The 21,799-nt window shown below is 47.0% G+C and overlaps 1 protein-coding gene across 18 annotated transcripts in view; it reads left to right on the forward strand.

The window, feature by feature from the left end:
• Positions 1–21,799, forward strand: part of LOC118206197 (ankyrin-1-like) — a 123,135-nt gene that overhangs the window by 79,681 nt on the left and 21,655 nt on the right. For 8 of the 18 annotated variants that reach the window (XM_035378519.1, XM_035378524.1, XM_035378533.1 and 5 more), the window contains 28 exons: positions 217–315; positions 1,149–1,247; positions 1,526–1,624; positions 1,714–1,911; positions 2,344–2,442; positions 2,944–3,042; positions 3,319–3,516; positions 3,845–3,943; positions 5,022–5,120; positions 5,419–5,517; positions 5,746–5,838; positions 6,136–6,211; positions 6,715–6,735; positions 9,870–9,990; positions 10,224–10,302; positions 10,729–10,844; positions 11,226–11,450; positions 11,855–12,009; positions 12,492–12,703; positions 14,473–14,677; positions 15,039–15,135; positions 15,512–15,740; positions 16,157–16,285; positions 16,857–16,976; positions 17,103–17,187; positions 17,276–17,350; positions 17,465–17,596; positions 17,984–18,124. In XM_035378519.1, the coding sequence (XP_035234410.1) occupies positions 217–315; positions 1,149–1,247; positions 1,526–1,624; positions 1,714–1,911; positions 2,344–2,442; positions 2,944–3,042; positions 3,319–3,516; positions 3,845–3,943; positions 5,022–5,120; positions 5,419–5,517; positions 5,746–5,838; positions 6,136–6,211; positions 6,715–6,735; positions 9,870–9,990; positions 10,224–10,302; positions 10,729–10,844; positions 11,226–11,450; positions 11,855–12,009; positions 12,492–12,703; positions 14,473–14,677; positions 15,039–15,135; positions 15,512–15,740; positions 16,157–16,285; positions 16,857–16,976; positions 17,103–17,187; positions 17,276–17,350; positions 17,465–17,596; positions 17,984–18,124 (3,499 nt within the window). The remainder of the gene's footprint in view (positions 1–216; positions 316–1,148; positions 1,248–1,525; positions 1,625–1,713; positions 1,912–2,343; positions 2,443–2,943; positions 3,043–3,318; positions 3,517–3,844; positions 3,944–5,021; positions 5,121–5,418; positions 5,518–5,745; positions 5,839–6,135; positions 6,212–6,714; positions 6,736–9,869; positions 9,991–10,223; positions 10,303–10,728; positions 10,845–11,225; positions 11,451–11,854; positions 12,010–12,491; positions 12,704–14,472; positions 14,678–15,038; positions 15,136–15,511; positions 15,741–16,156; positions 16,286–16,856; positions 16,977–17,102; positions 17,188–17,275; positions 17,351–17,464; positions 17,597–17,983; positions 18,125–21,799) is intronic. The other 10 variants (XM_035378520.1, XM_035378528.1, XM_035378525.1 and 7 more) reach the window with 9 other exon arrangements.

The following is a 21,799-nucleotide window of genomic DNA, read 5'->3' on the forward strand; positions in this document are numbered from 1 at the left end:
AACTAATTCCAGTCTGACAGGAATCAGATTCTTTTGTTTAGTTTCCCCTGAGCTTCACTCCCAAAAGGAACAAAATCACAGGAGGTGCAAAACTAAATTCATATATGAATAAACTCTCGTTTGTCACATGAAGTTGGTGCACAGATGCTTCTGCATGTATTTCTGCTTGTTTCCCTCCCCCTTCCCCACGCTAACCCTATCGCTCCGTGTGCGCAGAACGGGTTCACACCGCTGCACATCGCCTGTAAGAAGAACCACGGCCGTGTGATGGACCTGCTGCTCAAGCACCTGGCGTCCCTGGAGGCAGTGACCGAGGTGAGCCCGGGCCCCGGGCAGCTGGGGGGGCGGGGTTTAGGGAGGAAAACAGAGGCCCACCAGGGGGAGCCAGAGAGCTCGTACAGCTCAGGTCCATCCCAGTGCTGCTGCCCCGTGTCATCTGTGAGAATCCCCAAGAGCATTTTCGGGAATTACACATAGGGCACAAAGTGATGTTCTACAAGAAGACAGGAAGTTTGCATGCAACAATCCCAAGCGTTTTCCCAGAATTTCCCAGAGTTAATTTTTTGGTGCTTTTTTCAGATAGTTACAGTTAATGTTAACCCTCCTGTTATGTTGCGGGTCAAATTGACCCTTTTTAAAGTTTGAAAATCTAGGAAAAATACTTAAAATTATTTTTTCAGTATGAAACTTCTTCTACTGGCCTTAATTAGTGTAATCAACATTTTAAATGAAAATGGTTCATTTCATGTATTTGCAAACCCCCCCTGTATGGGGATTGACCCGGGAACATTTTTGCTGTACCTAAAAAATGAACAGAACAGGAGGGTTAATTAATGTTAATTATATTAACACAGTTTGTGTGATAACTGTGAACTATATAATGGTGAAAAGGTACCTCAGGAATAATCTAATTGATCTTGTATCTGGTTGAATATATCAAGTATTTTCCTGCACTGGTAAAACATTAAAATGTCGGATGTGTTTTTTTGTGTTTCATTACTGCACTGATAGTGTCTGACATTGCATGTTTGTGTCTGTCTGTCTGTCTGTGCGTGCATGCATGTGTGTGTGTCCGTGTGTGTGTGTGTGTGTGTGTGTGTGTGCATGTGTGTGTGTCCGTTTGTGTGTGTGTGTGTCTGACTCCACAGTCTGGTCTTACTCCACTTCATGTGGCTTCCTTCATGGGACACCTCAATATAGTGAAGATCCTTCTCCAGAAGGGGGCGTCGCCCAACGCTTCCAATGTGGTGAGCCCCTCAATCCAACACAAATACACACACATGTACACACACACACACGCACGTTCGCACACACACACACACACACATACACACACACACACGCATGCATGTTCACACATGCACACACACGCACACCCACACTGCTATTACACTGTTTTTAATGACACAGTCATATCCATTCAGCCTCATGCAATAGCTGTACTGCGCTATAATGTTTCAATGCGTTCAGTTGACCTAAACTGCCAGTGTACTGTAATATTGTCTGATGATATTCTGTCACACAGAAAGTGGAAACCCCGTTGCATATGGCGTCGCGGGCAGGCCACTGTGAGGTGGCGGAGTTCCTCCTGCAGAACACGGCGCCGGTGGACGCCAAAGCAAAGGTACCGTCTGCACATGCTCAGCTTTGAGATATTGATTGGTTGTTTGATTGATTGGTTGGTTGATTGATTGGTCGATTCCCCTCCCCCAGGATGACCAGACCCCCCTGCACTGCGCGTCCCGCATGGGCCACAAGGAGCTGGTGAAGCTGCTGCTGGAGCACAAGGCCAACCCCAACTCCACCACCACGGCCGGCCACACCCCCCTGCACATCGCCGCCCGGGAGGGCCACGCCTCCACCATCCGCATCCTGCTGGACGGGGAGGCCCAGCAGACCAAAATGACCAAGGTGCGCTCCTGACCCCCCCGCCCTATCCAAACCACATGAAATGCTTCTGGGGAAAGACACGTCTTCCCTGTGGTCACATGATGTGTTTTTGTCAATCACATGGTAGCTCAAAGGCCTCGCTCCTGATTGGCTGTCAATACCATCAATACCCACTAGATAGCAGTGGTGATGTTTTTCACCCGGAAGATAAAAATACACCACATGGACCGTTATTGCATTAAATAATTATTGTTGTGGTATATAGCTCATGCCTACTTCCCGTGATACTTACTGTCTACTAGCACTTTTTATTTTGACATAATTGACACAATGAATGGGTGTTGGGCAGGATAGGACAGGGAAAGTTTGGGGGGCCCCTGTGTGCAGGTGAAAGTTGGGGTTCTCTCTGATCTCTCTCGGGGCTCCTCTGTACCCCCATGTCTCTCTGCGCAGAAAGGATTCACTCCCCTCCACGTGGCCTCCAAATACGGCAAGGTGGACGTAGCAGAGCTGCTCCTGGAGAGAGGAGCCAACCCAAACGCCGCTGGAAAGGTAGGGCCAGGAGGCGCGGAGGAGAAAACACGGACAGGGAGGAGTTAAAGGGGGAGAGAGGGAGGAGTCAGGAATGGGGGGCATGGGTAAAAGCAAGAGATAGGTGTCAAATGAGTCTGAGAGGTAAAAGGCGAGAGCAGGAGGAGTCAGGAGTGGGAGGGGTAAAAGTGAGAAAAGGAGGAGTCAAAAGAGTGCAAGAGGTAAATAAAAAGAGGGCGGGAGTTAACAAAAGTAAGAGGGAAGATTCAGAAATGGAGAGGGAGGAGATAAAATCAAAGAGAGGGAGAAATGACAACTTTGGGAGGGGTAAAAATAAACATAGGAAATTTAAAAAAGAAGGAAGAAAGGCATGAAAGTGTGTTATGACGCAGGAAAGGGAATGTGGAGAGGGAGAGGTGAAAGGTTGGAGGGGTTTAGCGTTATAGAAGGGTGTACAATAGCAGAGGTGATGGTACTCAGAGGAGGAGTAAAACGGTGTTTGTGTGTCTCTGTCCTCCTCAGAATGGGCTGACCCCTCTGCATGTGGCCGTACACCACAACAACCTGGACGTGGTCAAACTTCTGGTCAGCAAAGGGGGGTCCCCTCACAGTGCGGCCCGAGTAAGAGCCCCAAAAACACACGCATACGCACGCACACACACACACGCCATTCACAATTTGTGTGTTGTACACTTGTCCATCCCTCACACTTTCTGTTTTTTTTATTTTGTTTTTACAGAAAACTATCACATTGTTACAGAGTAGCAGAAAAATGAAAAAAAAAAAAAAACAGGCCTGAACCCCCAAATAGCAAGCACGTGCTCCACTGGCACGCTCCACCTGTTGTAAACTCGGGACTCTACTGTACACTCTTTGTCCTCCTCTGTCCTCTCTCAGAACGGCTACACCCCCCTGCACATCGCCTCCAAGCAGAACCAGGTGGAGGTGGCCAGCACCCTGCTCCAGTACGGGGCGTCGGCCAACGCAGAGTCCCTGCAGGGGGTCACGCCCCTGCACCTGGCCTCGCAGGAGGGCCGCCCCGACATGGTCTCCCTGCTCATCTCCAAGCAGGCCAACGTCAACCTGGGCAACAAGGTGAGCGGCTGGGTCAACGAGGGCATTTACTGCAGTCCTGCTCTTTGGAACTCTGGGATATTGGAGGTTGTGAGCATATAATGAATTATGTGGTATTATGTACTGTAAGTATAGAATAAGGATATTACAAGCTCTCTGGTTGTCTCGGATGTTGGAAGAATTAAGTACAACGGATATCTTTGGGGAACACTAGAGTGCAGGGTCAGTAGCAATGAACACTGGGACACTGGAGGTCTGAAATGCGGTTGGTTGTACATACTGTCCTGCAACTGTGGTGCAGTTTGAGTGTAGTGTCCCCTGACTGTCCCCCTCCCCCACCCCCTCTCAGAGTGGACTTACCCCTCTGCACCTGGTGGCTCAGGAGGGTCATGTGAGCATCGCGGACATCCTGGTGAAGCAGGGCGCCTCAGTCTACGCCGCAACGCGGGTAAGGGGTTTTCTGTCAGAGTGGCCTTAATGCTCAGAGAGCTGTCAGTGCATGGAACTGCTTGCCAGGTCCTTTAGTGAAGGCTGGGGCCCTTAAGGTGTTCAAGTCAAGGCCTGGCGCAGTGCTGGATGCTCTTGAGACAACGATAGATGGATGCAGTATGGATGATGGTCTTTAAATTCACCATTTCATGGGAAACAAGTCATGCTGAAGCATGACATTAACAAATGTCATGTTAAATTCTGTGTGCCCAAAATAAAATGATTTCAGAATCAGGGAATCATTATACCTCAGTTATTATTTGTTCGAGTGTCAGCTCAGGTAACGAGAAACCATCTTGGTTTTCTTGCCTTAAACGAACTCTGGTAAACCTAGAAGTTCCTACTCTGGGACTCCAGTGAATCTAAGCCTTGACATTTAATTTCCTCTTAAAGAGGACCCCCCCCCCCCCCCCCCCGTCTATGGCACAGCGCAGGGTTGCATTACCGACTCAATCGATGGGCTGGGAACAGCAGGCGAGCCCGAGCTGTGATAACAGGCTCCCGCGGCCTGTGACAGCCTCTCTTCCCCCCCCCCTCCCCGCCCCCCCTCTGGGAGCTCCGGGGAGTGGAGCGGCTTGCCGCGGGCCATTTGTGTTCACGGCGGGTTCGGATCGAGCGGCTCCCTACCGCTTCATCGCTGTCCCTCAGCGCGGAGCGCTCAGGGGTTCGGAAAGTCTGCTGGCGGGTGCCGCGGGCCTCCGAGATTCGGCACGCCGAACCTTCCAGGGTTTACAGACGAGACGGACCCGTGCGGCCAGCTCGTGACCTGTTGTTATAGAAACAATTAGTGACATTTGTTGACCGTTGTTTTGATGTGGACTGTAGCCTTTACTGAGTAACATCATAAGGTTTTTGATACAATAAAAATTCCTTTAGAAACTCCTACCAGTCCCACAATCCACTGAACTGCCCATCCTACATAATGTACATCTGTAAATCACCATGATTTATATTGTATATAGCTGGGTATAGACTCTACCACCTCAGGTGCAATCCTACCATACCCAAGATTGTCTATGCTGCTTTCCTTTTCCCAGATGGGCTACACTCCGCTTCATGTGGCATGTCACTATGGCAACATCAAAATGGTGAAGTTTCTCCTGCAGCAGCAAGCCAATGTCAACAGCAAGACTAGGGTGAGAAACGCAAACAATTTCTCAACTTTTCGGACATGCTACAGACTTTGCAGTCTTTGGTACTTCAAGAGAAAAGTTCAGGATATGGAAAAAATACTTGTAGTGTTCTTGGTGGCTTTTTTGAATGAATTCGTTTGTTTGTTTGTTTGTTTCCTTTCCCTGTTAGTGTACTAACCTTATCCATTATGAACCAAAAGGCAAAACTGATCCTAGGTCAGAACACTGTGAGATGCTTTATGAATAAGGGCTTAGTTGCATGTCTCCTCACTCGGTGCATTGTGGGAAATGTCTCTGGCAGGTGGGGTACACGCCCCTACACCAGGCTGCTCAGCAGGGTCACACCGACATTGTCACCCTGCTGCTGAAACACGGAGCCCAGCCTAACGAGATCACCACCGTGAGTGCACTTCCTCTCCTCCTCTTCCTCTATTCTGTCCTCTCTGCATGATCGACCCCTCTGATGCTCTTTTCTTCCATCTTTCACCTGCAAGCCTATGAAGCTCGTCCTCACTTCAATTAATCCTTCAAGTAATTTTGGTGTGAAAACACTAAACACTAAGCAGTCATGAGGGAATGTAAACGTTTCTTCCTCTGTCTTCCTTAACCCTTTTTTCTTCTTTCTCAGAACGGAACCTCTGCCCTGGCCATCGCTAAGCGGTTGGGGTACATCTCCGTCATCGATGTGCTGAAGCTGGTTACTGAGGAGACCGTGTCCGTGGTAAGAGCGATTTCACAGTTTGTGTAGGAGACATGATAGTTGTATAAGGGCGCTTGATGTGGCACTTCAGTTCAGTGTATGTGCAACTGAAGTCAGAAAAGGGTCTTGGTTAATTACAGCACATATTGATCTATCATGGAATTTTGTTGGATTTACTTGTGATGTTCAGTGAAACGCTTCCCCTAACTTAATTTATGCTTTCTCTCTCTTTCCCTGTCTCTGTTACCTGTTACTCTCTCACTCTCTGCCTGTCTGCCTGCTCTCTCTCTCTCTCTCTCTCTCTCTGTTTTTTTCCAGCAGACTACTACAGAGAAGCACCGCATGAGCTTCCCTGAGACGGTGGACGAGATCCTGGACGTGTCGGAGGATGAAGGTAGGGACACGTGCTGCGCGTCACGCATGACCCACGCCTGCTCTCCGTGTGATAAACCGGGGGGCCCTCAGAACACATATGTACCGCACGGTACCCGTTTCCTGTTTAACACGGTCACACTTTTAACAGGAACGGGACGCCCCCTGTGACGGAGAACACTTTCAGCTTTAGGCAGACTAATCTCATACAACAGTAGCAGCAAAAAAAATATCTGAACACTGGACTCTAAACCCATCGTACATCTCCGTCGTCAATTCATGGTTTTAGAGATACGCAATTTATTAAATTACTACTGTGCTATTTGATTGTTGCTGTTTTCGGGCAGTGTTCCCTGGACTTTTATGAATGAATGGGAGCTGGAAGCTTTTGTTTTATTTATCTGTTTGTTACACATTTATGAGGTGTCGTTAAATCTTGTGGACACGAGGGACTCGCTGATTGTTGAGTGAGCGAAGCTCTCGGCTTGGCTCTTCCTAAAACGATGACTCTTCTGCTTCTTTTAGGACTCGCACAGCTAACGCTAGGTATGAGCATCCCCTTCAGTCCTCTTTGTGCGGTCATAGGTGGTCAGTGAACGTGTGGCTCCATTTCAAGCGCTCTTCCTCTCTTTCTTTCTTCCTCTCTCTCTTCTTTGAGCTTGTCGTGTTGAGCTTGTGAACTCTTTCTTCTCTCACTTCGTACCTGAATGCTCACAAAATGGTGGTGTTGTTGTTGTTGTTTTTTTCCGGTTCATTGGCATGCGGTCATGACTCCATGCGTGCAGTGCTAACCTCTCTGTAACTCTCCAGTAACCTTTGAACTCACTCACTCACTCACTCATTCACTCACTCACTCACTCACTCACTCACCCGCCAGGGCTGTCTTTTCCCCACTTTCCTTATACTTTCAATACCTGCTGATCTCAGGTCAGTAGTTTGGCATTTTGCGTGATGCGTTCCCTTGCCAGTCTCTGATCTGGGATCTGCGCAGATTGTCGATGGAGAGCTAATTGTACAGCTGTATGAGTTCTGTGCGCCGAGCACAGACACGGCCATGTATGGTGATACTACAGGAGACTTCAATTTAAGCAACACCTTAAGGGGACTGGACTATGTTTATCTGGACTGAACCAATGCAGTACGTAGTGGAGGGGGGGGTTACATTACTCAGCTCCACCCTAACAATCTGATTGGTCAAAGTGAATTTATTGTTTCCCATTGCCCTTTCCACCTTGGTCCTGGTACGAGATCTACCCTGTTATCGTTAAACGAGCATCTGATAAAGTAATATAAATGTAGGCTACAAAATGAAAATGTAAATCTGTAAAAAAGATCAGGGTTGGGCTTCATTTACATTCCCTTCAATAATTTAATGATAATTTATTGACAAAACCTTCGAGAGCATTATGTACATTTGTATTAATTCACAAATTTAATTCAGATTAATTTTCTGAACTTGCTGAATTAAAATGGAAAGTGTACACTGAAACTCTTAAGTGTCTGTTTGACTGACTCACTTTTTGGAGTAAAGGAAGGAGTTTGAACGTTAGCATCTCGCACACAGACACATAACTGCCTCTCTCCTCTTATCCTGCCATCACACTTAATCTCTGTGCATCTTAATGTACCTCAGAGCCTGGTAACTTGATTTCCCCGTGATCATTAGAGTCCACTTTGCAAGGCATTCTGGGCCAGGGCTGCACACAGCCAATCACAGCACTGTTACCAAGGGAGGGAGGCAGATTTTCCCCATCTCATTGGTCCCAGGCTTGGTAGGGAAACCTTAAACTGAAATGCATTCATCAAACCAAAGTGAGGCTGTACTACTCAGTACTCGTTGAATAGAACAAGTAATGAATTAATGAGGTGTTTGTTAATCAGCAGAGGGCTCAGTATTCTCTTGCCACCGTCTTCTGTGATGCGAGTTTAATTCCATTCCGTGATGGGTACCTCCAGTCCTGGAGAGCCAGTACAGGTTTTTGCTGCCACCGGTTACCCTGGCTCAATCAGCTAATTAGTCATGAACACCAACACTGATTCACTGCCAGATTAGACCACAACAAATCTACAATACAGGCATTCAGGCACAAGAGCATTAATTAGCCGCTGTTCATATCATGGAATGTACTAAAATATCAGATCCTGTAAATGATTGGGCTAATTAATTAAATAAATAAATAAGAGCAGAAGTTGGTCTGAAATCCAGAAACAGATATGGCCCTCCTTGCCATTTTGATCCAGAGATTGAAAAGTAGTAAAAGTAATTCATCCAAGAATGAAAATGAGAGCTATCCATGGTGGTGATCAGAAACCTCCATTTCCTGTTTTTTCTGTTCCCAGATAGATTGACTGTCAGCTTGTCACCATTTATCTAAATTTAGATAGTGTCCCAGTTAATGTCTTCAAACCTCCCCCCCCCCCCCCAAATTGTCACACACGTATACATGGTGATCTGGGCACACATACACACGCACACACACACACGAACGTGGGCACACACGCATATGTCTCTCATTCTCAGGCTCTTATCAAACGTTCTTAAGTATATTTTGTACAAACATAACATAGACATAAAGAGAGGAGAAGCTTACAGGGGTTTGGTGTTTGTTTCCGGACACCCTCTACACACTGCTGCATGGCAGAAAATGAAGCCTTCTCTCTCAGCGACTCTGGGCCAGGGCTCAGTAATGGAATATTTCTCTTTGCACTGGTCCCTTGTCTTCTCAAGCTAGTTTAGCCTTCAGTGGGGGTAAGTGCCCAGAAGTGTTGCTTTTTTGTTGTTATTTTTTTTTTTTTGTCAGTCTTTGGTGTTCCAGTGGAACTTGAAACTGAACAGTGACAGGATGGTAGGAGATTTCTCTCAGGTGGGAACTTCATGCAGTTCTGAAGAGTGTGTAAGGGTGTGGCACCCATCAGCGTTGTGAATCTGTGCGTGTGTGTGCGTGCGTGCATGTGTATGTGCATGAGCCTGTGCGTGCGTGTGTGTGTCTCTGAGTGTGTGTGACAGAGAGATCTAGTCCCTTTACTGCCATCAGGATGTAAATAGAAATGGAGGGAAAAGATCTTTGCCCTGGGACTTATCGGAGAACAAAAACCCGCATTTTTTTATTTGACCATTTGTCACAGACAGTGTTTGGCAAAATGTCGCTGTTTCATGTGCCAGATGTAGCCATGGCTAATTCCCAGCAGACCCAGTGAAGACTGGTGCTGTTCTAGGTGTCAGTATGCCCCCCCCCCTAAAAAAAAACAGTCCAATTGAACCCCAAGAGCTCTGGTGGATCTGAGTGTTTCCGCTTCACTAAACCCATTGACCTGTATTAACAGTCACTGTGTGTGATGTGGAGTCCTCCGCTCCTTTTATTCTCTTCCTCTCTTTCTCCCTCTCTCCTTCTCCCTGTTTCTGTTCCTCTCCTAATCTCTCTCACTCTTCTCTTTGTTACCACACACTTTTTCTATCACTCAATCCTTAATCTTCCACTCACCCCCTGTCTGTAAATCTTATCTGTCTACCTCATCAATCTCTCTCCTTTCGAAAATCAATCTCACTGTAATTTTTCCTTTTCCTCCATTCCCTCTATTTCTGTTCATCTCTCCCTGATCCATCCCTTCTCTCTCTCTCTCTCTCTCTCTCTCTCTCTCTCTCTCTGTCCCTCTCTCTCTGACGGTGTTGATTTCCGCAGGTGAGGAGCTGCTTGGGGTGGAGGGCACCAGGTACGTGAAGATGGATGACCTGAAAGACCATGATGACGATTTTCTGTCGCCCAAGAAATCGTTGGACTATGAGAGCGGGCTGGGCACAGCGTAAGCGCGGCTGACTGCAGGGCATTGTGGGAAGGCTTGGGGGGCAGGGCCATAAAGGGGAGGGAATGGAGAAGGGAGGGGGCCCTGATAGACGGGTACAGTGCCTGCCGAGATCGACCTCTGACCCAACCCCCCCTGCAGGAAACCCCCAAACTGAGGGGGAACACCAGCACCCTCCCACCCCCCCCCTTCCCCTCCCTGTCTTACCTGGGCTTGCTCTCTCTCTCTGACAGCAACTACTCTCCTGCTATCCCCAGGATTCCCTGTGTCTCCCCGGAAACAGTCATTCTGAAGGAGCATGTGATGGAGCAGGTATTTTAGGGAGCTCTGAGACGGTCACTCCGGCCGTCTGCCACTCCTGGGTCAAAGGGTTTATTGAAAAAAAAAACTATTTTTGCCCGATTAATTAATTTTTTTCCCAACAGTAAAAACTAAATAATAATAATCCTACATAATACTGGCTTAATTTTAAAAGAAAATATCTATTTCTGTTTTGCACCAATATTCACAACTGATAAGAAATATCAGTTTAGTTGTAGGTTTAGGTTAGCAATGTGTTTTGTCGGAAATTATCTGGGGTCTATCAGAGACTTCAGATATTTTACTTTTTTATAATATCTGGATGTGGCAGTAAGTTCTGTATTTTCCCGTATGTTATAAGGTGTTGAATACATCTTGATGATGTATTTTAGGTGTGTTTTATTTAGTGGAATGCTTCGGCTTCTCTTCCTCGTACAGCAGCACACCCCCGTCCCTCTTCCGAAGGAGTACGACGAGGACTCCCTCATCCCCAGCAGCCCGGCCACCGAGACGTCGGACAACGTCAGTCCCGTCGCCAGCCCTGTTCACACCGGGTGAGTTCTGCAGTTCTGCATTCACCTGCCCATATACCGTCATTATCAGAGTCCTGTTTACCCTGGGTAAAGGCAATATTCAACTGCCCGTAATATACCATCATGATGAGAGTCCTCCTGTTTACCCTGGGTATATGCTAACTGCATATATACCATCATTATCGACGTTCTGTTTATCCTGTGTAAATGCGATATTCAACTGCCCATAATATACCATCATTGTCAAAGTCCTGTTTACACTGGGTATATCCTATATACCTATACCATCATTATTAAGGTCCTATTCACACAAGGCATGTGCAATATTCAACTATGTATATACCATGTATCAATTACCACAAATCGTTTATATACCCATACCATGAATCTGCCGATTGCCAGGTTCCTGGTTAGCTTCATGGTGGACGCCCGGGGAGGGTCGATGCGGGGGAGCAGGCACAACGGCCTTCGAGTCATCATCCCGCCCCGCACCTGCGCCGCCCCCACCCGCATCACCTGCCGCCTGGTCAAGCCGCAGAAGCTCACGACCCCACCCCCGCTGGTGGAGGGGGAGGGGCTTGCCAGCCGCATCATCTCCCTGGGGCCCGCCAGCATGCAGTTCCTGGGGTAAGCACTAACGGGCGGTGGCACGATCAAGGCAGCATCTGTCACTTATATTATTGTTATTTTTACTTATTAAAAATGTTTTTTTCTTTAAGCATCTATTATATAATACATGAAATTCATAATTTTACAGTCATTTTTGAAGTGGCAGGAACTTTTTCACCAACAGGTGACCCAGTGTGATCAACTCAATTCCCGGAGAAAATGGCCTGATAATACCCCTTTTCGAAATCATTTTAAATATAACAATTTAATTTAGTATTTCGTTTGTTAGGGACTTTTATCAACTGAACGCTCTTTTCCTGCCTTCCTGACTAAGTGCAGGGTTGTGAGGACTCACTGAGTGGACCGTGGCTGTACAGTGAGTCCGTGGAGATGTGATGGGTGTGTATGGGATCTCTTCTCAGGCCCGTGATTGTGGAGATCCCCCACTTCGCTGCGCTGGGCCGGGGGGATCGGGAGCTGGTGGTTCTGCGCAGCGAGAACGGATCCGTCTGGAAGGAGCACCGTAATCGCTACGGCGACGACGTTCTGGAGACCATCCTCAACGGCATGGATGAAGGTGGGTGGCGTGTGACTGCTAAGCTCTGTGTCCCGCGGGCTGGCATTCAGCACGTCTTCACACAGTAAATCATGAAAATTTTATTTTTCAATTTGTGAATAAAACTTCAATTAATTTCCACAACTGACTAAATTGAACTGTGAAGGCAAGCTCATAGAACAGTATCGCTCACAAGATGGCGGGCGGTCTTTACTGTTACAGACAAAAGAACACCCACAGATAACTTTCATACAAACAGCTATTTTACAATCCTAATGATCCTAATGAATGATTATGGGGATGACAATGATGATGATGATGATGATAATGGTGATGATCACAATGATTATGATGACTATGATTATGATTTGATTATGATGATGATGATGGTGATGATGATAACAATCACAATGATAATTATGATGATTAGGATGATGATGATGGTGATGATGATGTCCTTGTCCTTCATAACACCCCTGGCTCCTCTTCCTCCGCCCTGTCAGACCTGGAGTGCCAGGAGGAGCTGGGGAAGAAGCGCATCCGTCGCATCATCTCCACCGACTTCCCCCTCTACTTCGCCGTGGTGTCGCGCGTCCAGCAGGAGAGCGATCTGATTGGCCCGGAGGGCGGTCAGCTGACCAGCAAGCTGGTGCCCTTGGTCCAGGCGACTTTCCCGGAGACGGCGGTGACCAAGAGGGTCCGTCTGGGCCTGCAGGTGAGGTGGGAGGATCACCTGGAGGATGATCAGAGGAGAGACATTTCCTGATAGCTACAGTAGCCCCACCTCCACCTTTTCCGTCTCTGTGTGGTGTTTTTTTAACTCTCGTCTTCCACTGTCCTCCTTTGTGCTCTGAGACTAATTTTAGGAGATGAGAGAGGAGGATTGAAATATAACATAATTTTGCAAATCTCAATATTTTCATAATTATTTTTATATTCTATTTGTCTCATTTTGGCTATGTGGCAGATGAGAGATATTTGTATTAGCCTGTCTATGCAGTCTTAGCTCTTTTTGTCAGAAAAGGTTTTAACAGAATCCTTTTATATCTCCCTACATAAATAAAACCATTAAATACAAAATGTATATTTAATACCAAATATTAGATTTATAAATATTCTCACAAATCTGCATACCATTCAGGGCCTTGAATTTAGTGATTATTTCCCTTTGATACGGAATGGAGCCAAATTAGATAACGTGTGCATTTGTAATAGAAAGAGTAGCCAGGCCATAATGGCTGTGTGGTTTTAATCACTGATTTCTGTATGTGGCCAGAAAGTGAGTTGTTTTGGATCGTTTTAGATTACAGTGGACTTTTGCCAAAACTACATGAATTAAATACTGTAGGATATGTAAGACCAAAGTATTAAAGAGATTCATCACAGTAGGAATATGTATTAAACTGTAATGTACATGTTCTTGTATCTTTTGGTCTACTGTGGTCCACAAAAGTAGTCAGGTACACCAGTATATTTTCGTAACATTCATGGTGAAGACCTTTATGACAAGTCCAAGATAACAAGAACGTATTTCTTCGAAAGAAGACTCCCCAGGTTATGTTATTTAATGGCCACACGTGACCTAACTAGCTGTATGCACTACATAGGCATGCTACATGGCGTAGCTTTGTGATTACACAAATTGCAGGAAATTTTTGGAGAATTCACTCAGTTTTTACTTGGAGAACGAGAAAGTAAATTGCGTAACTAAGCAGTCGTTCTTTATGTCCTTATGTCTTTTTTTATCAAATAAAAATGTCACTATATGTGGGAGGAGGAATGTACCTTTTCATTTTTCACCTTTGTAAAATAAACAAAATATGAGAACCCAACACCGTGTGTGTGGCTAGTGTGTACTGGTACAGCCTCATACCTGGTAGACAGGGGTGATGGGACATTTATATACTAAGCTGTTTTTATTCTCTTACATCTTTCCCTATCGTCTTCTCTTTTTTTCCTCTTTCTCCTTTGTTTCTTTCTTCTCCTCCACACAATCACTGCCTCCCACATGACACCCCTCCATCTTGTTTCTGTGTTTCTCTTCCCCTCCTGACCTCTTATCTTATCTTTCCCTATGCTCATCCACTTCCTCCATCCTTCATTGCTCATTTCTTCACATGCTCACTTTCCATATTGCATCAATCTACTTCTCTTTGTTTCTCGACTCCTTCCATCTTCTGTCTTCCTCTCCACCCCTCTACTGTCTCTATCATTCCGGCATAACTGTACCACTCCTCCACCTGTTCGCTCATCCATGCTTCTTTTCCATCTCCTTGGTCCCTTTCCTTCTCTAAATATTCTCACATCTCCATCCCCTTCTCCACTACTCCACTACTGTCTCTCCTCTCTTCCTCTTCGACCCTTGGCATTTTGCATCCCTGTGTCCCCCCCCCCCCCCCCCCCCCCAACAAACACACACGCACGTTTCCCCCACCTCCTCATCCCCATTACCACCCCCCCCCCCCCCCACCCCCACCTCCTCAGGCCCAGCCGGTTCCTGACGAGCTGGTGACCAAGTTGCTGGGTAACCAGGCCACCTTCAGCCCGGTTGTGACGGTGGAGCCGCGGAGGAGGAAGTTCCACAGGCCCATTGGCCTCCGCATCCCCCTGCCCCCCTCCTGGAGGGAGAGCCCAAGGGATTCTGGGGAGGGAGACACCACCAGCCTGCGTCTGCTCTGCAGCGTCATTGGTACAGTGAGGCAGAGGGGGAGGGGCCAAGGCCTGCTCTGCAATGTCATTGGCACAGTGAGGCAGAGGGGGCAGTTTTGGAAACAGCTCACTGAGAGATTTGTGGTGCATATTATCTGTGACACTGTCCCTGCCCATGACCATGTCCCTTTATCCTGGGGACCAATAGGATTAGAAGGGCCAAAGGCGCAGTTTCAGACACCAAGAAGGCGTGACTGTGAAGCACCACAAGAATCTGACAGCCATTGTGTGAAAGCACTGTATTGGCACTAGGGAACCCAGCATTAGTGCTGTAAAAATGCAGCTATGGATATTGATATTGGTTGTGTCATTCCAAACACCCCCCCCCTTTTTTCTGCCAGGTGGTACAGCCCCAGCCCAGTGGGAAGACATCACTGGCACCACCAAGCTGGTGTACGCTAACGACTGCGCTAACTTCACCACCAATGTATCGGCACGGTGAGTCTAGTACAGACACACACACACACACACATACACTCTCTCTCTCACACACACGCGCACACACACACACACACACACACACTCTCTCTCTCACACACACACACACAAACTCGCTGGTTGACATCATCCAAGCCAAACGTTCTAATGCTTACCTTTATTTTTTCTAGTTTTGTTGTGCCTCCCTCTCTTTCCCTCTCAAATTCAAATTCAAGATGCTTTATTGGCAGGAACTACATGTACTGACAATACAAATGTACATTTGCCAAAATTACAGAAATTCTCTCTGTTTCTCTCTCCCATCTACTCATTCAGAGTTGACTTTAATCTAAATACACTCTCTCTCTCCCCCTCCCTCTCTCTCGCTCCCCCTCAGGTTCTGGCTGGCTGACTGTCCCAGGACGGCCGAGGCGGTGTCCTTCGCCAACCTGCTGTACCGGGAGCTGTCGGCGGTGCCGTACATGGCCAAGTTCGTGGTGTTCGCCAAGATGAACGAGGTGCGGGAGGGGCGGCTGCGCTGCTACTGCATGACGGACGACAAGATGGACAAGACGCTGGAGCAGCACGAGAACTTCACTGAGGTGGCCCGCAGCCGGGACATCGAGGTCAGTCCGCGGAGGGGCGAAGGGATGGCACCACAGGAACACTGTACTGGCTGTCTGTTAACTGTTCGGCACCTTAGTGTGAAGTTCACTGTATAAAATTAAGATTTTAACTGAAAAAGGAGAAGAGTAGAGTTGTGCAAGAACACAGTAAAATGTCCCATGTTAATTAAACTCTAACAGAGTACATATGAGATCGATTAGGACTATATGCACTCTGTAAGAGTTGATTTAACACTGAACATTTTACTGTGAAGTCTGAATATGACTTTTTATGACGTTTAAAATAAATGTCAGTTTCCAAAATACTTTATCTAGTCAGGTGATTGGATCTGTCTTTTCTCTAAACTCCGGTCTGATGCTGAATCTTGGAGATGTCAGCGGGCCTGAGGTCTGTGACTCTGTGTCGCCCCCTGCAGGTGATGGAGGGCATGCCTCTGCACCTGGAGTGCTCGGGGAACCTGGTGCCCGTGCGCAAGGCTACCCAGCAGCCCCGCTGCTTCAGCTTCCAGGCCTTCAGAGACAACCGGCTGCCCGTCTCCGTCAAGGTCTGTCTGTCTGTCCGTCCCTCTGTCTGTCCGTTTATCTGTCTGTCTGTCCGTCCCTCTGCCTGTCCGTTTATCTGTCTGTCTGTCCATCCCTCTGTCTGTCCATCTGTCTGTCCATCCCACTGTCTGTCCGTCCCTCTGTCTGTCCGTTTATCCGTCTGTCCATCCCTCTGTCTGTCCGTTTATCTGTCTGTCTGTCCATCCCTCTGTCTGTCCATCTGTCTGTCCATCCCACTGTCTGTCCATTCATTTGTCTGTCTGTCACGGTCTCCCTGTGTCTGTATGTAAGAGCGCAGTGACTTATCATACATATATATATTATAATTTTTTTTTGGTTTCTTTTCGATCAGAAGTCAATTTAGGCCTTGGATTCAATGTGATTGGCCTGTTTTCAATTAACCATTTCAGCCAATCAGCAGACACTGCAGCCCTCCATTATTGGAGTCTGAGATCCTGCTGTGGGCTGCCTGTCCCCACAGTCGGGGTAACTAACCCCTCCCTCTTTCTCTCTCTGTTCATTCCCGTTCCTCTTCCCCCCCTCTCCCTTTTCGTCATTCCCCCTCACCCTCAGGTGAGGGACAGCAGTAAAGATCCTTCGGGATTTTTGTCCTTCCTGCGCAAGTCCACCAAGTACGAGGACAGCCAACACGTTCTGTGCAACCTCAACATCACCATGCCGCCCTGCATCAAGGTACGGTAAAAAAAGAATATATATATGTTATGTTATGTTATGTTATGTTATGTTATGTTTGTTATAATAAGTTATAAGTGATAATGAGAAGAATACAGGTTTAAGTACACTTTGTGTCTGAATCAGGTTGTGGGGAGCGAAGACCGCAGACGAACTTTGACCCCGCTGGCCCTGAGGGAGAGATATAGCGCCCTGAACGAGCCGGCCATGGGTAAGGCGCGGTGGGCAGAGCGGTGTCAGCGCGCTGGTGAGCGCTGTGGTCGGGGTGTTAAAGTGGTGCTCTGTGCTTGTGTCTGCAGCGTCCATGAGCGCCATGGAGAGGACAGAGCTGAAGATGGCGGTGATATCCGAACAGCTGGGCCTCAGCTGGGCAGGTAACCTGCGTGTGTGTGTGTGTGTGCGCGTGTGCGCGTGTGCGTGTCTAATCTAATCTTTCAAATTGAATCTAAATACACACTCTCTCTTCATCTCTCTCTCTCTCCCCGCAGAGCTGGCGCGGGAGCTGCAGTTCAGTGTGGATGACATCAATAAGATCCGTGTGGAGAACCCAAACTCACTGCTGGAGCAGAGCTCCACCCTCCTGAACCTGTGGGCCACTCGGGAGGGCAAGAGGGCAAAGAGTGAGTGACTGGGACCCTCCCCATCTGCCCCCCTCTCCCCCTCCTCCCTCTTTACCCATCTGGAGTATTAGGGGGGTACCCCACACGTACATATAATGCAATATTAATGGCATCTACTGCTTTAATGGTGATTTCACACCCGTGTCTTGTCTTTGAGTGAGCTTGTCACAAATACTGCTCTATTTCATCCTCATTCTGTCTCTATTACTCTTCTGCCACCTGTTCTACCTCCCCCTCACTCTCTCTTTTCCTCTTCTTCTTCTCTCCCTCCCACTTTCTTTTTCCCTCTTTCCCTCTCTCCTCTCTCCCTCTCTGTCTGCCTCCATTTGTTTGTGTATCTTCTCTCCCTCCTTCCTCTTTCTCTTTCCTTCTCTCTCCCCCTCTCAGTGGAGAGTCTGTATGCAGCCCTCAGAAGCATAGACCGGACAGACATCGTCAACATGCTGGAGGGTCAAGGGTCACAGCCCATGCCTGGGAGCCGCGAGGGGGGCGGTCGTCGGCAAGGCGACCATGTGCTCATAACCAATGGTGAGGCTGGATCTGGTATGGTGACCACCGCCCCACCCCCGACTCCGCCCTCATCCCTCTCTCTCACCTTAGCTCCCCTTACAAACCCCTTCCACCTTCCCCCTCACCCCTGCCCTAGCATTTAACTGCCCCTTCCCTACCCCTGCTACCCACCTATTCCAACACCACCCCTCCCCCCTTCCCCCCCACCCCTCTCTGGGCCCTGATTCAAAGTCGAGGACGTACCTGAGAGCACCTGGGCTCAGGCTGCAGGCTCGTGGTGATGCCTATCCCACGGTGACCTCCGCAGCCTGTCAGCGATGCTCCTCTGACATATTCTGTGTGAGGGTTGCATTGGTTTGGCTTGGTGACCGGTTCCATGGTTCACACTGAAGAGGAATGCACAGTGTCAGCCAGCACTGTGAAACCTAAGCCTTTTAGCCTCTCCCACTGATTATCATTGTGCTATGTGCTGTACAGGACAGTATTAGCACTGTATGTATATTATAATTTAATATTGATAATACTACAAAATACCAAACATAGTTTTCGAATATGTTAGAGTTTTATTTTTTCGGGGTGTTAAATTATGATGGGGCATTAGGGTATTTTGTAACAGTAACAACCCCACTGTGCATATATATACACATATTCACACAAATATGCATATTAATATTTTTCTACAAATATACATGCATATAAATGTACTGAATGCTGTTATGATGCAATGAACTTATGTTGAAGTTATATCTCCGGTCCCAAAGGTGTGTTACATATGGTCAGCTGAGCCATCAAAATCTGGGTGGCTGATAGGGCAGGAGCTCATCCATATTTTGTGTAAAGGAACTTTAAGAACTTTTAAGTACACCTGACCACAAACACCCCCCACCCCCCCCCCCCCCGCCCCACCCTGGCCAGGACACCAGTCTGTCACAGGACACTTACCCCAATCCATCACTTTTATTGCCGATGTCAGGCAGAGACATTGCGTGCCATTCTAAAAGCCCCTGACGTGACCTGGCGGAAGACTGAACACAAGGACAGCACAGACACTCCAACCACAAGGTCACTAAACCATAAACAGCGTCCACTTCCTATTGATACATAATCGTGTATTGCTTATTTGTATTCTGCTGACGCACAATAAAATATCGCTTATATGATTATGTATCCGGATTCAGTTAACACTGCCAACTTACCGGGTGAAGTGCACTTTTGTAAGTTGCTTTGGCTAAAAAAGCTAAATGCTAAATAACTGTCAATTTCTTAAACACTGTCTGCACAAATTCATATATCCATTTCACATTACATTTTTTCCCCACAAAATACTACATCTTGAGTTGATTTTTGGGGGGCACTGTTCTATACTGCAGTGTATAGGGCGTCAAACAAGATACACCACATGTCATTCGCACTCTTTGAGGTTTTACGGCTGAGGGACAGGAAGTGACATCAGCTCAGTCAGGAAGGGACAATGAGTCTGTCCTGTCAAAAATGTGTAACCAAATATTTTCCCCTCTTTCTCCTCCTTTCCCTTACCCTCTTGCAGCTAAATCTGTTCTCGTTCATGTCACTGTTTTTCGAGCCCAGCGGGAAACCACCAGTGCGTTCACACGACTCCTCTCTGAATCTCTCTGGAGGAACGAGTCTAGAAACTCGGTTGTGGTTCACACTGGTTCTCTTTGTCTTGAGTAGTCTGTCAACGAGTGACATCACGAGTTCTGCAGGGATGACATCCTGGCCAGTAGGACTCTTTGATCTTTGTTCATAAAGCAAAGTATACTTACAGTACTTGACTTAGAATAACATACTTTGGAAAAAAAATAGACTTTATAGGTGTGTGTGTGTGTGTGTGTGTGTGTGTGTGTATGGGGGTAGTTTACAGATTTCCTCTGGACATTGCATTAAGTTTTATTCACAAATATTCAAAGACTAGCTATAATTAAAATCTTTATGAATTTGAGCTCCATGTTTTAATCTACACTCAAAAAAATACTATTTTTAGTCAATTTTGTCAATAAACAACACATGAAAAATGTCCAGGAAAGTTCAGTTCAGATTTTAAAGGACAAGATATAAAGTTTATGCTAAATATAATGTATTCAATTTTGGAAGTTTAAAACTTTGCTGTATGTGTATGTCAGACCAAGGTCAAATACGTATATGAACTATTTTAACCCTTTTGACACCAGAAAAATGTCCTCCGGATTGCTGACAATTTTACAGTTATTCAGAAGAAAAGCTGTACATTTTGTCAGTTAACGTCAAGTTTGAAAATTCTCAGGAATCTGTAGGTGTTTTATTTTTTCAAATTTTACTGCTGTCTGAAGAGTTAAAGGGTGTGAAATCCATGTGTGACCTTTGACCTTGGTCTGATGTGCGTGAGGGATGGGCTTGTTCCTCTCAGAGTCATGTCAACGCACTGTTTGTCCCTCCAGGGCCTTCTTCACTTGTTCCTGTGACTCTGTCCCCTCTCTCCCTCTCTTTCTCTCTCTGTCTCACTCTTTCTCTCTCTTTCTCTCTCTCCGTTTCTCCGGACATGTCATCTGCAGCCCGGCCGCCCCGCACTTCCTCCTCTCACTTCCTCTTCTCCGACCTCTGACCTCATGTTGACCTCATGTTGACCTCCTCTTCTTGGCCTGTCTCTTTTTTCATCTTTGCTTTTACAAACCAGTCGTGCCTTTTTTACCTCTCTTTTTTTTGTCTGCTCCGTGAATCTCCCCCTACACACCCCAACAAAACCTGGGGGAGGGGGGACCTGCCTCTCTCTCTCTCCCTCTCTCTCTCTGTCTCTGTCTCTGTCTCTCTCTCTCTGTCCCCCTTCCTCTAAATGCACTGTTCCCTGTCTTCTTGCCCTGTTGCCCTGTCTGCATGCATGTGCTTGATGCCTTCTTCCCTGATCTCCTTGCCTGTATCCAAGGAAATTGGAGGGGAGGGGGGGTGGCTTGTGAGGTATGAAGAGGAGGGTGGTGACTGTGTTTCTGTCATTGGTCTGTCAACAGACCTGTCTGTGCATGGCATGTTTTCTACTGATTTCTTCTTGTTCTGTGTCCTCTTTGTGATAATTATTTATTTCTGAGAAAAAAAAGGTTTGGTTGATAACACCTTTTTAAAAAAAAAATAGTTTTGTTATTTTCTGTTTGTTTTATCGATATTTTGATAGGCACTTCTGCAGTGCAGATGACTAGTAATATACTGTGTCTGTGTCACTGCCATGGCACTGTGATGTCATCAACTGGGGACAGATTTCACTCATCACTTCTGTCTCCATAGTGTTCTACATCTGTCATCAGTGCTGTGTGTGTGTGTGTGTGTATGTGTTTCTGTATTGTGATTGTTGTGCTATATATATATATCTGTTTGTGTGTGTCGTGGTGTGTCTCATTTGTCTGTGTGTACGTGCATTTCTGTGTTGTGATCATTGTGCGTGTCAGTGGACGTCCTTTTGTGTGTGTCGTGGTGTGTCTCGTTTGTCTGTGTGTAGGTGTTTTTCTGTGTGTTTCTCTGGATCAGAAACGGCTGTTTGTGCTACGTCTGTGTTGGGTCCGCTGCTTTTACACAGTCACCCCGCTTCATAAGTTCACCCTCCTCTGAGTTTGAGTGGGTACCCCTCCCCCCCTCCCTCCGACAGCCTCACATCCCCCATCCCACCCATCAATACATACATTTAGACAGACAGACTGACTGACTGACTGA

This window comes from Anguilla anguilla, chromosome 10, assembly GCF_013347855.1.
Source record: "Anguilla anguilla isolate fAngAng1 chromosome 10, fAngAng1.pri, whole genome shotgun sequence".
NCBI lineage: Eukaryota > Metazoa > Chordata > Actinopteri > Anguilliformes > Anguillidae > Anguilla > Anguilla anguilla.